The sequence below is a fragment of the Thalassophryne amazonica genome, chromosome 2 (genome assembly GCF_902500255.1).
Source record: "Thalassophryne amazonica chromosome 2, fThaAma1.1, whole genome shotgun sequence".
NCBI classification, from domain to species: domain Eukaryota; kingdom Metazoa; phylum Chordata; class Actinopteri; order Batrachoidiformes; family Batrachoididae; genus Thalassophryne; species Thalassophryne amazonica.
Window position 1 is genome coordinate 138,991,993 of NC_047104.1, and position 15,432 is coordinate 139,007,424.

The 15,432-nt window shown below is 42.4% G+C and overlaps 1 protein-coding gene across 4 annotated transcripts in view; it reads right to left on the reverse strand.

Annotated features, from left to right (window-relative positions):
- The window catches only part of LOC117531423 (immunoglobulin-like domain-containing receptor 2), an 84,003-nt gene that overhangs the window by 15,782 nt on the left and 52,789 nt on the right, over positions 1 to 15,432 (reverse strand). For 3 of the 4 annotated variants that reach the window (XM_034194533.1, XM_034194549.1, XM_034194524.1), the window contains exon 4: positions 2,734 to 2,790. The exons of the other annotated variant lie outside the window; for it this stretch is intronic. In XM_034194533.1, the coding sequence (XP_034050424.1) occupies positions 2,734 to 2,790 (57 nt within the window). The remainder of the gene's footprint in view (positions 1 to 2,733; positions 2,791 to 15,432) is intronic. 4 annotated transcript variants of the gene reach the window in all.

Genomic DNA, 15,432 nt, shown 5'->3' on the forward strand with positions numbered 1-15,432 from the left:
CCATAAGCTTGGTGCACCTATCTTTGGACAGTTTTGCCCATTCCTCTTTGCAGCACCTCTTCAGCTCCATCAGGTTGGATGGGGAGCATCGGTGCACAGACATTTTCAGATCTCTCCAGAGATGTTCAGTTGAATTCAGGTCTGGGCTCTGGCTGGGCCACTCAAGGACATTCACAGAGTTGTCCTGAAGTTACTCCTTTGATATCTTGGCTATGTGTTTAGGATCATTGTCTTGCTGAAAGATGAACTGTCGCCCCAATCTGAAGTCAAGAGCACTCTGGAGCAGGTTTTCATCCAGGATGTCGCTGTACATTGTTTCATTCATCTTTCCCTCAATCCTGACTAGTCTCTCACTTCCTGCCACTGAAAAACATCCCCACAGCATGATGCTTCACTGTAGGGATGGTGCCTGGTTTCCTCCAAACATGATACCTGGCATTCACGCCAAAGAGTTCAATCTTTGTCTCATCAGACCAGAAAATTTTGTTTCTCATGGTCTGCCTGCCTTTTGGGAAACTCCAGGCAGGCAGCCATGTGCCTGTTACTAAGGAGTGGCTTCCGTCTGGCCACTCTACCATACAAGCCTGATTAGTGGATTGCTACAGAGATGGTTGTTCTTCTGGAAGGTTCTCCTCTCTCCACAGAGGAATGCTGGAGCTCTGACAGAGTGACCACTGGGTTCTTGGTCACCTCCCTGACTAAAGCCCTTCTCCCCCGATCGCTCACTTTAGATGTGCGGCCAGCTCTAGGAAGAGTTTTGGTGGATCCAAACTTCTTCCATTTATAGATGATGGAGGCCACTGTGCTCATTGAGACCTTCAAAGCCGCAAAAATGTTTCAGTACCATTCCCCAGTTTTGTGCCTCAAGACAATCCTCAGTTCAGTTCAGTTCATTGGCCATTTGCAGTTACAGAAACCACATTGGAAAAAAGGTGCAAGAAGCTCAAGTGCACTGTTGACATTAAAAACTATACCACAAGACGTGAACAAACAATTTAACAGACACACATGGTAAACAAATGCCATGTAAATTCTAAAAGATCTAAAAACTATATCACGAACAAGAAAACAACCAAACAAATATGTACAAATCTAAAATTAAGGAGTTCATAAAAAAGCAAATTAAAAACAAATTAAACAATGGAAATATCAAAGTACATTGTTAACATGCAATAAATAAATAAAATGCACTATATAAAGTGCATTGTGCAAATCCAAAATTCTAAGTGTGCCGTTCAGAATCCTCACAGCTTGTGGAAAAAAACTCCTCGAGTGTCGGACAGTAGAGCATTTAACACAACCAGAGGGAAGAAATTCAAACATGGCCATAGATGGATGACTTGAAGTGTCATTAATGATCTGCAAAGCCCGAGTTAAAAGTCTGGCTTTGTAACTCACCTCCAATATCGGCAAAGTGCAGCCGATGATCCTGCTGGCCGAGCGGACCACTTGCTTTAAAGTCTTTTTTTCATTTACAGTGAGATTACCAAACCACACAGTAAGACACCTTAAAGTACACTCTCAATTACGCAATGATAAAAGTTTAGGAGAATCTTTTTGTTTTGTGTAAATTCTCTCAGCTTACGTAAAAAGAAGAGACGCTGCATTGCTCTCTTAACAATATTGGAAGTATTTGAGTTCCATTTCAAATCATAGGAAAGAAACACACCCAAGAATTGTCTCAGAGATCTACAGACAATTCCTTTGACTTCATGCTTGGTTTGTGCTCTGGCATGCACTGTCAACTGTGGGACCTTATATGTAGGCAGGTGTGTGCCTTTCCAAATCATATCCAATCAACTGAATTTACCCCAGGTGGACTCCAATTAAGCTGTAGAAAGCTTCATGGCAAAGGCTGTGAATACTGTACTTACATGTGATTTTTTTTTTAGTTATTTATTTTTAATAAACTTGCAAAAAAAAAAATTCTAAAAAAAAAACCAACCTTTTTCACATTGTCATTATGGGGTATTGTATGTACAATTTAGAGGGAAATAAGGCTGTAACAAAAAAAAAGATGGAAAAAGTGAAGCGGTCTGAACACCTTCTGGATGCACTGTAGAAATATTCTAAGCAGGACAGTATCTGAGACCGCCCATATCAGAGCAGTCTGGGAGTCTTTGTTGACGGCAGCAAGTACTAATGGAACACTCCCACTCCAAATAATCCAGTATTCTGGCTGAGTGAACTATTCAGTGTGGTGTTGGAAGCTACTTCCACACAATTAAAGCGTTCACAATGATTTCCCACAAACGCTGTGATGAACACCTGTGTTAAAGGAGTTTAAAGAGAGACAAACAAACCTCCCTCCCTCTTGAGTCCAAATGATCTGGCACGAGATATCAACCACAACCATAAACAACAGCTGTCATCATTCAAATTGTTGTTTTGCAGCACAGCATGGACTAGTGGAAGAAAAGGACTAACTGTTCGTTACCCGTTGGATTGTAAAACAGATTACATCAAAATAACTCCTTCAAAGAGTCAATTGAGTTAGATCACGAATCCACATTGCACAAATGTTTTAGTCGCATGAAATGAAAGCTGAAGAGCCTTAAAGCCAATGGACAGTTTAAAAACAAATCTATGTCTATGCCTAATGTTACAAAGTTACAATGTTACTTTACATTCAAAGGATTAATTGCCACCATGCAAATGGTTCATGCACTCAAGGTTAATTTAATAGTTTAATTCAAAAGAGCCAGGTGAGAGAAAGACACATTATGCCCCTACCTGGCATAAGCTTCAAATCAAAGCCTGGCAGGAGATCTTCAGGCGCACCTAAGAAAGCTGGAGAGAGATAAGAAGAGGCGAAGAGAGGAAAGGAGGGAAGCAGAGAAGGAAAGGGAATCATATAACGTACAATGCCAGATGGAAAGAAAGTGATGACTGCAGCTACATGCACGGAGAAACAAGAAAGATTGAGACAGATAGCAGCATGCACCATGAGACATTCTGCTCTCAGTCCAGCACATGAACATTCCTGTGAAGATCAGATGGATAGTGTGCTAATATAGAGGAGCTGTGAGTAATGATACATGCAGAGCTGCAAACGTTACTCTAGAATGTAATACTGTATGTTTGACACCAATTCATTCAAATTATGTCTTTGTGACTCAATAGTACCATAATATATGGTTCTGTGTGGCCTTGACTATTGAGCAATTCTGATCAAAACTGGACAGAACCAGTTTGTGGTTGAGTAACACGCAACCTGACAAACAGGTCTAATCCGTATCTTTTCCATTTGGCTACAGTTCAACAGTTATGACCTTTAGTTAAATCTTTCAAGGTCAACCAAGCTCAAAATAATATGACCAAGAGAGACTTGATATGACTTCATATTAGTGTTTCATAGCAACCAGAGGTGTACCTTTAACCTAACGCTTGAAATAGCTATTGTAAATACAGATGATCCCCATTAACTTGCGCGAGTTGAGGTCCACAAAGTTGGACCGCGAGTTATCTGATCTGTTAATTAAGTTCAAATCAAATCAAATAAATTTTATTTATATAGCGCCAAATCACAACAGTCACCCCAAGGTGCTTTATATTGTAAGGCAAAAGCCATACAATAATTACAGAAAAACCCCAACGGTCAAAACGACCCCCTATGAGCAAGCACTTGGCGACAAGTGCTTGCTCATAAGTTGAACAAAAAAACTTAAAATCAGCTTACCAAGCCATATTACAATAGCTTTGACCATTTGAAGTGTGATTCCTTCCTGGATGATGATGATTTCTTCATCTAGAGTTGGTTCAGGATCTTCTTCTTACTCCTCCGGCTGCTGCAGGTCAACGATGAGGGCTTCATCAGGGCGCATGATTCCTGACAATTTGAAGTTTTTGGATGTGATTCTTTAGATATTTACTGCCGGTTCTGATTGGACTGGAATTTATACACACCACACATGCGCCCGCCACAGGATTCGTCTGCCCTCATCGCTGACCTGCAATAGCTGGAGGAGGAAGAAGAAATCATCATCCAGAACCGTCCATACTGACGATCCCTCCCAAAAATGGTCACATCAAAATTGACGATGATACAGTAGTCTAAACTCTGCCTCTACTGGTGGTTGGCTCTCACTGCGGTATTGTATCACTTCCTGTTCCGGAGCACAGCGGTGTTTTTCTGTATCTGTTAGCTGTTTAATCTGCGCAGTTAGATTGATCTAGTTATCTAGATTACGATTTGTTTCCCAGTGTAATCTTTACGTGCCTTAACTAAAGCACTCCTTCTGCTGAATCACCTCTAAATTATTTACACATTATTCACTTTGCGTGTTTTTAGGAATCCGCTAGCTTAGCGTAGCTACTAGCTCTTAGCCGATTTAGCATGGCGGCTTCTCCTGTCTCTCCCGCACTTTTCTGCTCTGGGTGTGAAATGTTTAGTTATTCCTCGGCCTCCTTTAGCAGTAATGGTACTTGTAATAAGTGTAGCTTATTCGTAGCTTTGGAGGCCAGGCTGGGCGAATTGGAGACTCGGCTCCGCACCGTGGAAAATTCTACAGCTAGCCAGGCCCCTGTAGTCGGTGCGGACCAAGGTAGCTTAGCCGCCGTTAGTTCCCCCCTGGCAGATCCTGAACAGCCGGGAAAGCAGGCCGACTGGGTGACTGTGAGGAGGAAGCGTAGCCCTAAACAGAAGCCCCGTGTACACCGCCAACCCGTTCACATCTCTAACCGTTTTTCCCCACTCGACGACACACCCGCCGAGGATCAAACTCTGGTTATTGGCGACTCTGTTTTGAGAAATGTGAAGTTAGCGACACCAGCAACCATAGTCAATTGTCTTCCGGGGGCCAGAGCAGGCGACATTGAAGGAAATTTGAAACTGCTGGCTAAGGCTAAGCGTAAATTTGGTAAGATTGTAATTCACGTCGGCAGTAATGACACCCAGTTACGCCAATCGGAGGTCACTAAAATTAACATTAAATCAGTGTGTAACTTTGCAAAAACAATGTCGGACTCTGTAGTTTTCTCTGGGCCCCTCCCCAATCGGACCGGGAGTGACATGTTTAGCCGCATGTTCTCCTTGAATTGCTGGCTGTCTGAGTGGTGTCCAAAAAATGAGGTGGGCTTCATAGATAATTGGCAAAGCTTCTGGGGAAAACCTGGTCTTGTTAGGAGAGACGGCATCCATCCCACTTTGGATGGAGCAGCTCTCATTTCTAGAAATCTGGCCAATTTTCTTAAATCCTCCAAACCGTGACTATCCAGGGTTGGGACCAGGAAGCAGAGTTGTAGTCTTACACACCTCTCTGCAGCTTCTCTCCCCCTGCCATCCCCTCATTACCCCATCCCCGTAGAGACGGTGCCTGCTCCCAGACTACCAATAACCAGCAAAAATCTATTTAAGCATAAAAATTCAAAAACAAAAAATAATATAGCACCTTCAACTGCACCACAGACTAAAACAGTTAAATGTGGTCTGTTAAACATTAGGTCTCTCTCTTCTAAGTCCCTGTTAGTAAATGATATAATAATTGATCAACATATTGATTTATTCTGCCTTACAGAAACCTGGTTACAGCAGGATGAATATGTTAGTTTAAATGAGTCAACACCCCCGAGTCACACTAACTGTCAGAATGCTCGTAGCACGTGCCGGGGCGGAGGATTAGCAGCAATCTTCCATTCCAGCTTATTAATTAATCAAAAACCCAGACAGAGCTTTAATTCATTTGAAAGCTTGTCTCTTAGTCTTGTCCATCCAAATTGGAAGTCCCAAAAACCAGTTTTATTTGTTATTATCTATCGTCCACCTGGTCGTTACTGTGAGTTTCTCTGTGAATTTTCAGACCTTTTGTCTGACTTAGTGCTTAGCTCAGATAAGATAATTATAGTGGGCGATTTTAACATCCACACAGATGCTGAGAATGACAGCCTCAACACTGCATTTAATCTATTATTAGACTCTATTGGCTTTGCTCAAAAAGTAAATGAGTCCACCCACCACTTTAATCATATCTTAGATCTTGTTCTGACTTATGGTATGGAAATAGAAGACTTAACAGTATTCCCTGAAAACTCCCTTCTGTCTGATCATTTCTTAATAACATTTACATTTACTCTGATGGACTACCCAGCAGTGGGGAATAAGTTTCATTACACTAGAAGTCTTTCAGAAAGCGCTGTAACTAGGTTTAAGGATATGATTCCTTCTTTATGTTCTCTAATGCCATATACCAACACAGTGCAGAGTAGCTACCTAAACTCTGTAAGGGAGATAGAGTATCTCGTCAATAGTTTTACATCCTCATTGAAGACAACTTTGGATGCTGTAGCTCCTCTGAAAAAGAGAGCTTTAAATCAGAAGTGTCTGACTCCATGGTATAACTCACAAACTCGTAGCTTAAAGCAGATAACCCGTAAGTTGGAGAGGAAATGGCGTCTCACTAATTTAGAAGATCTTCACTTAGCCTGGAAAAAGAGTCTGTTGCTCTATAAAAAAGCCCTCCGTAAAGCTAGGACATCTTTCTACTCATCACTAATTTAAGAAAATAAGAACAACCCCAGGTTTCTTTTCAGCACTGTAGCCAGGCTGACAAAGAGTCAGAGCTCTATTGAGCTGAGTATTCCATTAACTTTAACTAGTAATGACTTCATGACTTTCTTTGCTAACAAAATTTTAACTATTAGAGAAAAAATTACTCATAACCATCCCAAAGACGTATCGTTATCTTTGGCTGCTTTCAGTGATGCCGGTATTTGGTTAGACTCTTTCTCTCCGATTGTTCTGTCTGAGTTATTTTCATTAGTTACTTCATCCAAACCATCAACATGTTTATTAGACCCCATTCCTACCAGGCTGCTCAAGGAAGCCCTACCATTATTTAATGCTTCGATCTTTGTTAGTTGGCTATGTACCACAGGCTTTTAAGGTGGCAGTAATTAAACCATTACTTAAAAAGCCATCACTTGACCCAGCTATCTTAGCTAATTATAGGCCAATCTCCAACCTTCCTTTTCTCTCAAAAATTCTTGAAAGGGTAGTTGTAAAACAGCTAACTGATCATCTGCAGAGGAATGGTCTATTTGAAGAGTTTCAGTCAGGTTTTAGAATTCATCATAGTACAGAAACAGCATTAGTGAAGGTTACAAATGATCTTCTTATGGCCTCGGACAGTGGACTCATCTCTGTGCTTGTTCTGTTAGACCTCAGTGCTGCTTTTGATACTGTTGACCATAAAATTTTATTACAGAGATTAGAGCATGCCATAGGTATTAAAGGCACTGCGCTGCGGTGGTTTGAATCATATTTGTCTAATAGATTACAATTTGTTGATGTAAATGGGGAATCTTCTTCACAGACTAAAGTTAATTATGGAGTTCCACAAGGTTCTGTGCTAGGACCAATTTTATTCACTTTATACATGCTTCCCTTAGGCAGTATTATTAGACGGTATTGCTTAAATTTTCATTGTTACGCAGATGATACCCAGCTTTATCTATCCATGAAGCCAGAGGACACACACCAATTAGCTAAACTGCAGGATTGTCTTACAGACATAAAGACATGGATGACCTCTAATTTCCTGCTTTTAAACTCAGATAAAACTGAAGTTATTGTACTTGGCCCCACAAATCTTAGAAACATGGTGTCTAACCAGATCCTTACTCTGGATGGCATTACCCTGACCTCTAGTAATACTGTGAGAAATCTTGGAGTCATTTTTGATCAGGATATGTCATTCAAAGCGCATATTAAACAAATATGTAGGACTGCTTTTTTGCATTTACGCAATATCTCTAAAATCAGAAAGGTCTTGTCTCAGAGTGATGCTGAAAAACTAATTCATGCATTTATTTCCTCTAGGCTGGACTATTGTAATTCATTATTATCAGGTTGTCCTAAAAGTTCCCTAAAAAGCCTTCAGTTAATTCAAAATGCTGCAGCTAGAGTACTGACGGGGACTAGAAGGAGAGAGCATATCTCACCCATATTGGCCTCTCTTCATTGGCTTCCTGTTAATTCTAGAATAGAATTTAAAATTCTTCTTCTTACTTATAAGGTTTTGAATAATCAGGTCCCATCTTATCTTAGGGACCTCGTAGTACCATATCACCCCAATATAGCGCTTCGCTCTCAGACTGCAGGCTTACTTGTAGTTCCTAGGGTTTGTAAGAGTAGAATGGGAGGCAGAGCCTTCAGCTTTCAGGCTCCTTTCCTGTGGAACCAGCTCCCAATTCAGATCAGGGAGACAGACACCCTCTCTACTTTTAAGATTAGGCTTAAAACTTTCCTTTTTGCTAAAGCTTATAGTTAGGGCTGGATCAGGTGACCCTGAACCATCCCTTAGTTATGCTGCTATAGACGTAGACTGCTGGGGGGTTCCCATGATGCACTGTTTCTTTCTCTTTCTGCTCTGTATGCACCACTCTGCATTTAATCATTAGTGATCAATCTCTGCTCCCCTCCACAGCATGTCTTTTTCCTGGTTCTCTCCCTCAGCCCCAACCAGTCCCAGCAGAAGACTGCCCCTCCCTGAGCCTGGTTCTGCTGGAGGTTTCTTCCTGTTAAAAGGGAGTTTTTCCTTCCCACTGTAGCCAAGTGCTTGCTCACAGGGGGTCGTTTTGACCGTTGGGGTTTTACATAATTATTGTATGGCCTTGCCTTACAATATAAAGCGCCTTGGGGCAACTGTTTGTTGTGATTTGGCGCTATATAAAAAAATTGATTGATTGATTGATTGATAAATTGTCAAGGTCTACAACTTGACTGCGAGTAAAGCAGAATCGCAACTTGAGCGTGCGCGAGTTAACTGGGCTCACCTGTATCTCACATAAGGTCAGGTCTGGTCAGTGACCAGCTGTGCGTAGCCATATCCACCGCACCACGGAGCCAACAGCACACGATGCATGATGCCACCACCGCACAATCGTGCAACCACATTCAATCTCAACACAATAGCACAGATCACCTGGTGGGAGGCGCGCTGTCCCCAAATGACTATGGTCCAACAAGGACTGAGTGCGTTCACTGTCAGACAGATTGGTGCTGGGCCACCACCAATCTGTGGTGGCTGCAAATGATTACTGTCATTTAAAAAATGCAGACACATAGCACACAGTTTGGAATCAATTGGAGTCAGCCTGCGGTCAGGAGGTCAAATAGATTTATTTGATATTTTTAGATTTAAAATTTTATATAAAGTCACAGATTGGGAATTTTTGCTAAAAGTGGCCTTGTAGCACATAGAGGAGATTTGTCTGTGTGCATCATAGGTGTTTTGATGTGAAAAGGTCCAAATGTATTGATGCTTAATTTGTTTATTTGTAAATAAATTAGAAAATCAAGCCAAAGGTGTTTCACAAAAAGAGGTCTTGTGATATGTCAGATGTAGTGGTTTGGATTTATCACAGTCTGTTTGACCTCAAAAGGCCTTAAATCAAGAAGCCAAATGGAGTTTATTGTTTAAATTATTGCTGTGAGGCTATTAAAAAAATGTATCCAATTAATTACGAGCTTTGTGATTAATTAATCAAAATTAATTGCATTTAATCGCATGTATCTATATTTTTTAAAATATCACCCCGCAAATCTCAATGCACACAGATCGTATAAATATTCGGCTCTCAGAAATGCAAACGAAAAAAAAAAAATTTCAGTCTTATTAAAACCATCCATCCATCCATCCATTTTCTTCCGCTTTATCCGGAGTCGGGTCGCGGGGGCAGCAGCTCAAGCAAAGCCGCCCAGACCTCCCGATCCACACACACCTCCTCCAGCTCCTCCGGGGGAACCCCAAGGCGTTCCCAAGCCAGCCGAGAGATGCAGTCCCTCCAGCGTGTCCTGGGTCTTCCCCGGGGCCTCCTCCCAGTGGGACGTGCCCGGAACACCTCTCCAGCGAGGCGTCCAGGGGGCATCTGGAAAAGATGCCCGAGCCACCTCAACTGACTCCTTTCGACGTGGAGGAGCAGCGGCTCGACTCCGAGCTCCTCCCGAGTGACCGAGCTCCTCACCCTATCTCTATGGAGTGCCCAGCCACCCTGCGGAGGAAACTCATCTCGGCCGCTTGTACTCGCGATCTCGTTCTTTCGGTCATGAGCCAAATCTCATGACCATAGGTGAGGATCGGAACATAGATCAATCGGTAAATCGAGAGCTTTGCTCCCCTGCTCAGCTCTCTCTTCATCACGACGGTCCGATACAGCGACCGCATCACTGCAGATGCTGCACCGATCCGTCTATCGATCTCACGCTCCATCCGTCCCTCACTCGTGAACAAGACCCCGAGATACTTAAACTCCTCCACTTGAGGCAAGGACACTCCACCGACCTGAAGAGGGCAAAGCACCTTTTTCCAGTGAAGAACCATGGCCTCGGATTTGGAGGTGCTGATTTTCATCCCGGACGCTTCACACTCGGCTGCAAACCGCCCCAGTGCACGCTGAAGGTCCTGATTTGGCTTCGTCAAGCTGTTATTAAAACCAATTACAGAAATTTTGTAATGTATACAAATAAACTGCACAATCTATGAAATTTGAAAATATGCAAAGTTTACATATATTCTCCTGCTTAAATCAGGCATATATATGTGAAAACACTCAGAACTGTGGGATGTTGGACATGATGAATATTAAATATCAAACAGATGAAAATGTAAAAGACAAATAAAAAATGATTTGGCACAATATGACTCCTGTGTGTGGGTGTTAATTAACGATTGGTAAAACCTAACCACTTTGCAAAACGTCGGCCCACACATAAAATCTCCACATTTGAGATATATTGACTAAAGTTATTAAAGCAAATTACTTTGGTATGAAAAGTATACAACAGATATTGCAGCTATGTGTCACTGAGCAGCAGGAAACATTAACGAGGCCGTTTTATTCCTCATGTCAGAGAACAACATTCACTAATCCATGCACTGTGGATGTGCTGATAGCATGTTTTTTCCTTGGCGCTTTTAAAAAATGCTTCTGGTCAGGTGCTGTTGTTTAAACTATGTATAACAGTGTCCAAAGGTACACACATCCAAACCAGTTGTTGCTCCTCAAAATACTCATTATTTACCCACCAAGTGAGTGATGTCAAAACAGAAGGATCAAAGTACAATTACCGGAAATTTAGATTTTAAATATTTGATGCATTATAGGTGCTGTAATTAATTAATCTAAATGACCGTGCTATGACAAGCATAGTTTGTCATGTTATAAATTATGAATAAAAATAACTACACATTTTTAAACAATTTAGGACCTTGTTATGTGTAATTCAAATGCTGCTGAATTACCGTATTTTCCGGACTATAAGTCGCACTTTTTTACATGTTTTGGCAGGGGGTGCGACCTATACTCCAGTGCGACTTATAAATGAAAAATATACCGGTAGATTCTCAATTAATTTACCGTAATAAAACAATTTTACGTGACAGAGTCGCTCTAAGATTTAAAATGGCCGGAAATGCAATGCATCATGGGCACTGTAGTATGGCAGCCGTCCTATAGGTCACGCTGGTCGCGATAATCAATCAGAGAACAGAACATTGGACGCGTATTCCTCACTTCACCCAGACAATGATTGTGAAACAGCGTGTGAAGCAGACGAACACGGTGCTTATTCCGGGAGGGCTAACAAAACAGCTTCAACCCTTGGATATCAGTGTGAGCAGAGTTGATGCTCAGAGCTGTGTGGGAGCACTGGGTGAGCGACGGCGGAGGATTAGCATCTGCACTTGGAAGGAGCTGGCTTCGACACCACAGGGAGGTCATGAGCTGCGCAGGTAGGTGCTGCATGCTTACCATAGGTAAAATGCAGCTCACGAGAGGGTGCTCAAGGCTTGTGTGACTGTTCCTGCGACTTCTGACTACCATAGAAAAATAGAAATTTCAACATTACTGATAACTTAACAAGACAATGGAGAAGGCCAGAAAAAAATGCCACCAAAAAGAAAAGGATACTCTGCAGATTACAAGTTGCGACTGGTGAAATATGCATCCGAAAACGGTAATTGATCAGCAGAGAGAGAGTTTGGAGTGAGTGAGAAACTTGTGAGGGACTGGAGGAAAGCAGAGGTTACTCTAACCACCATGAAAAAAAACAAAAAAAGCTAATCGCGGGCTAAAAGCTAGACGGCCACAGCTAGAGGAACGAGTCCGCACATGGGTGCTCGAACAATGTGCAGATATTATCATCATAATATCATAATATTATCATCTGAACTTTCATGTTAAGTTAACATACCTGTATGTCCATGCGACTTATACTCCAGTGCGACTTATCTATGGTTTATTTTTCTTTATAATGGATAAAGTGGCTGGTGCGACTTATACTCCGGTACGACTTATAGTCCAGAAAATATGGTAATTGAAGATTGTAGTATCCAAGTAGTAATACTAATATTGATTTAATTAAGCTTAATTTGGCTGAAGCTCCTGCACTGTTTGTGCTGCACTATATACATCAGAAACAACAGATGGCACTTCCTTGTCTGGAGGTAAGTTTGGAGAGAGTGCTGTGCTGCAGCTCCTGTTGTCAGGGGAAGTTTTTCAGGTTTTTTGTTCCTAGTAGCAGCTCGCTTGCTGAAGATGTCGACTCTCAAGTCTTCGAAGTGTTTGGAGGATTTCCCGTAGAACATAAGCTTGAAAAGATTACAGCCTGCTTTAATGGTATCATCTTACTCAGCTTGGATGCCCATAACGCATCCATTGCTTCATCAGTCTTACAGAGCTTGAGGGAGCAGAGAGGTGGTTTGCTAAACCCAAAAACTGCAGACTCTGTATCACAGCCAGAGAAGCTGGGCAAGAAGATGGGATACTTCCGGTGTCTCTCTGGGAGGACTTCCTGGATCTTTCTGACATTGTAAGAAGTTTCAATTCAATTTATTTTGATTTATATAGCATCAAATCACAACAAAGTTGCCTCAAGGTGCTTCACACACATCAGGTCTAACCTTAGTTAGACCTGACTTGCAAGAAGTTTGTTTGGCTGTTGTGTGGAAGATTGGATGGTCTGCATCATAATGAATCAGCACAACCGGGATGTGTGTGTCATCACCCCTCTCATCAACAGGAGACTCTCTTGCCATCTAGAGCTGCACGGACGATGGAGGTGTCAGAGCATTGCTATACACTGGTCATAGGAGCATTGCTGTACACTGATTCCATTCCTACTAAATCTCTCAGCAAACAGCAGGACGAGCTGGGCTTTATTGTTCTTATTATCGAGGAACTTTTCTCTTGCAATGATGATTTTGAGATCCAGACCAATCTGAATGCATTCTTTGCTTGTCTCAAGTGGTCATGGTCCTTGGTAGAGCTGCCATATCTATCAAAAACTGCCGTTATCCGGAGGCGATCGCTCCCTATGGATTTCACAAACCCGAGGTAGCTCTCAGCAACATCCTTCTAAATAAGGTTAGCCTCCCACTTGACATTGTGCAGGAGCCACCCACCACACCCGTCGCTATGGGCGGGCCCTAGGGGGCAGTGCCCGCCCACTGATATGCTTGGGCCCGCCCCGGCCCGCCCACCCAAGCCAGATCACAGTCACAGATCTCAAATAAATAAATAGATGAATAAAATCCTAATTTCATTTTATTGTATTTGCTTTGGGTTAAAACGGCCAGTGTTGCACAATCACTAAGACATTAAATACGAGGGCTGTCAATAAAGTATAGGTCCTTTTTATTTTTTTCAAAAACTATATGGATTTTATTCATATGTTTTTACGTCAGACATGCTTGAACCCTCGTGCGCATGCGTGAGTTTTTCCACGCCTGTCGGTGACGTCATTCGCCTGTGAGCACTCCTTGTGGGAGGAGTCATCCAGCCCCTCGTCGGAATTCCTTTGTCTGAGAAGTTGCTGAGAGACTGGCGCTTTGTTTGATCAAAATTTTTTCTAAACCTGTGAGGCACATCAAAGTGGACACGGTTCGAAAAATTAAGCTGGTTTTCCGTGAAAATTTTAACGGCTGATGAGAGATTTTGAGGTGATACTGTCGCTTTAAGGACTTCCCACGGAGCGAGACGTCGCGCAGCGGTCCCAGGCGCCGTCGTCAGCCTGTTTCAAGCTGAAAACCTCCACATTTCAGGCTCTATTGATCCAGGACATCATGAGAGAACAGAGAAGTTTCAGAAGAAGTCGGTTTCAGCATTTTATCCAGATATTACACTGTTAAAGGAAATTTTTTTTAATGAAAGACGTGCGGACGGGTCCGCGCGTCGGGACGCAGCCGGCGCGGTGCGGCGGCACAGGAAAAACACCTCCGTGATGATAACCATTTGTAAAATCCAGGCGGCTTTTGATGGCTTTCAGTGGAGTGAGTATATGAGAAATTGTTTAACAGCTGGACATGTTCCAACTTGTCCTTAAGGCTTCCAACAGAGGTGTTTTTCCTGTGGCGGAGCGTGGCAGCTCCTTTAACAGTGGAATATCCGAATAAAATGCTGAAACCGACTTCTTCTGAAACTTCTCTGTTCTCTCATGACATCCTGGATCAATAGAGCCTGAAATGTGGAGATTTTCAGCTTGAAACAGGCTGACGACGGCGCCTGAGAGCGCTGCGCGACGTCTCGCTCCGTGGGATGTCCTTAAAGCGACAGTATCACCTCAAAATCTCTCATCAGCCGTTAAAATTTTCACGGAAAACCAGCTTAATTTTTCCAACCGTGTCCACTTCGATGTGCCTCACAGGTTTAGAAAAAATTTTGATCAAACAAAGCGCCAGTCTCTCAGCAACTTCTCAGACAAAGGAATTCTGACGAGGGGCTGGACGACTCCTCCCACAAGGAGTGCTCACAGGCGAATGACGTCACCGACAGGCGTGGAAAAACTCACGCATGCGCACGAGGGTTCAAGCATGTCTGACGTAAAAACATATGAATGAAATCCATATAGTTTTTGAAAAAAATAAAAAAGACCTATACTTTATTGACAGACCTCGTATATTAAAACCGTGTGAGTTTGTTAGGGCTGCGTGAATAGTAAAAATAAGCAAAAATAACCTATTAATAGTGGTGCCCACCTGGTGGATTTCATAAGCCCCCCTTAAGACTGAGATCTGGCGACGGGACTGCCACCCACCATCAACCACAAGGCTTGTGCAGGGGGGTTGTTTGACTGGTGACAAACAAGCCTTCAGGGATGCTGGTAAGGCAGCCTTGTCTGGCTTTTGCTACTTTTGATTTTTGTCAAATAGACATCAGTGTTGGCGGCAAGTCAAAACACAGAGCTTCTTTGGTCTTGAGTTCACGCTCACTGATGACAATGAGGCGGCTGAATAACTTCAGTGAGTCAATCACCAGCTGGAATTTTGAATGAAATTTTGACAAAGCAAATAGAACACACATACGGTGATGTATTTTAACATGAATAGGTCCATTTACATTGAATATATACAACTTCTATTGAGTCCGGTACACAATAATTCTATAGCTAAAATCTCTTAGCTAACGTTAGCTAACAGAATTCTACTGAGCATGATC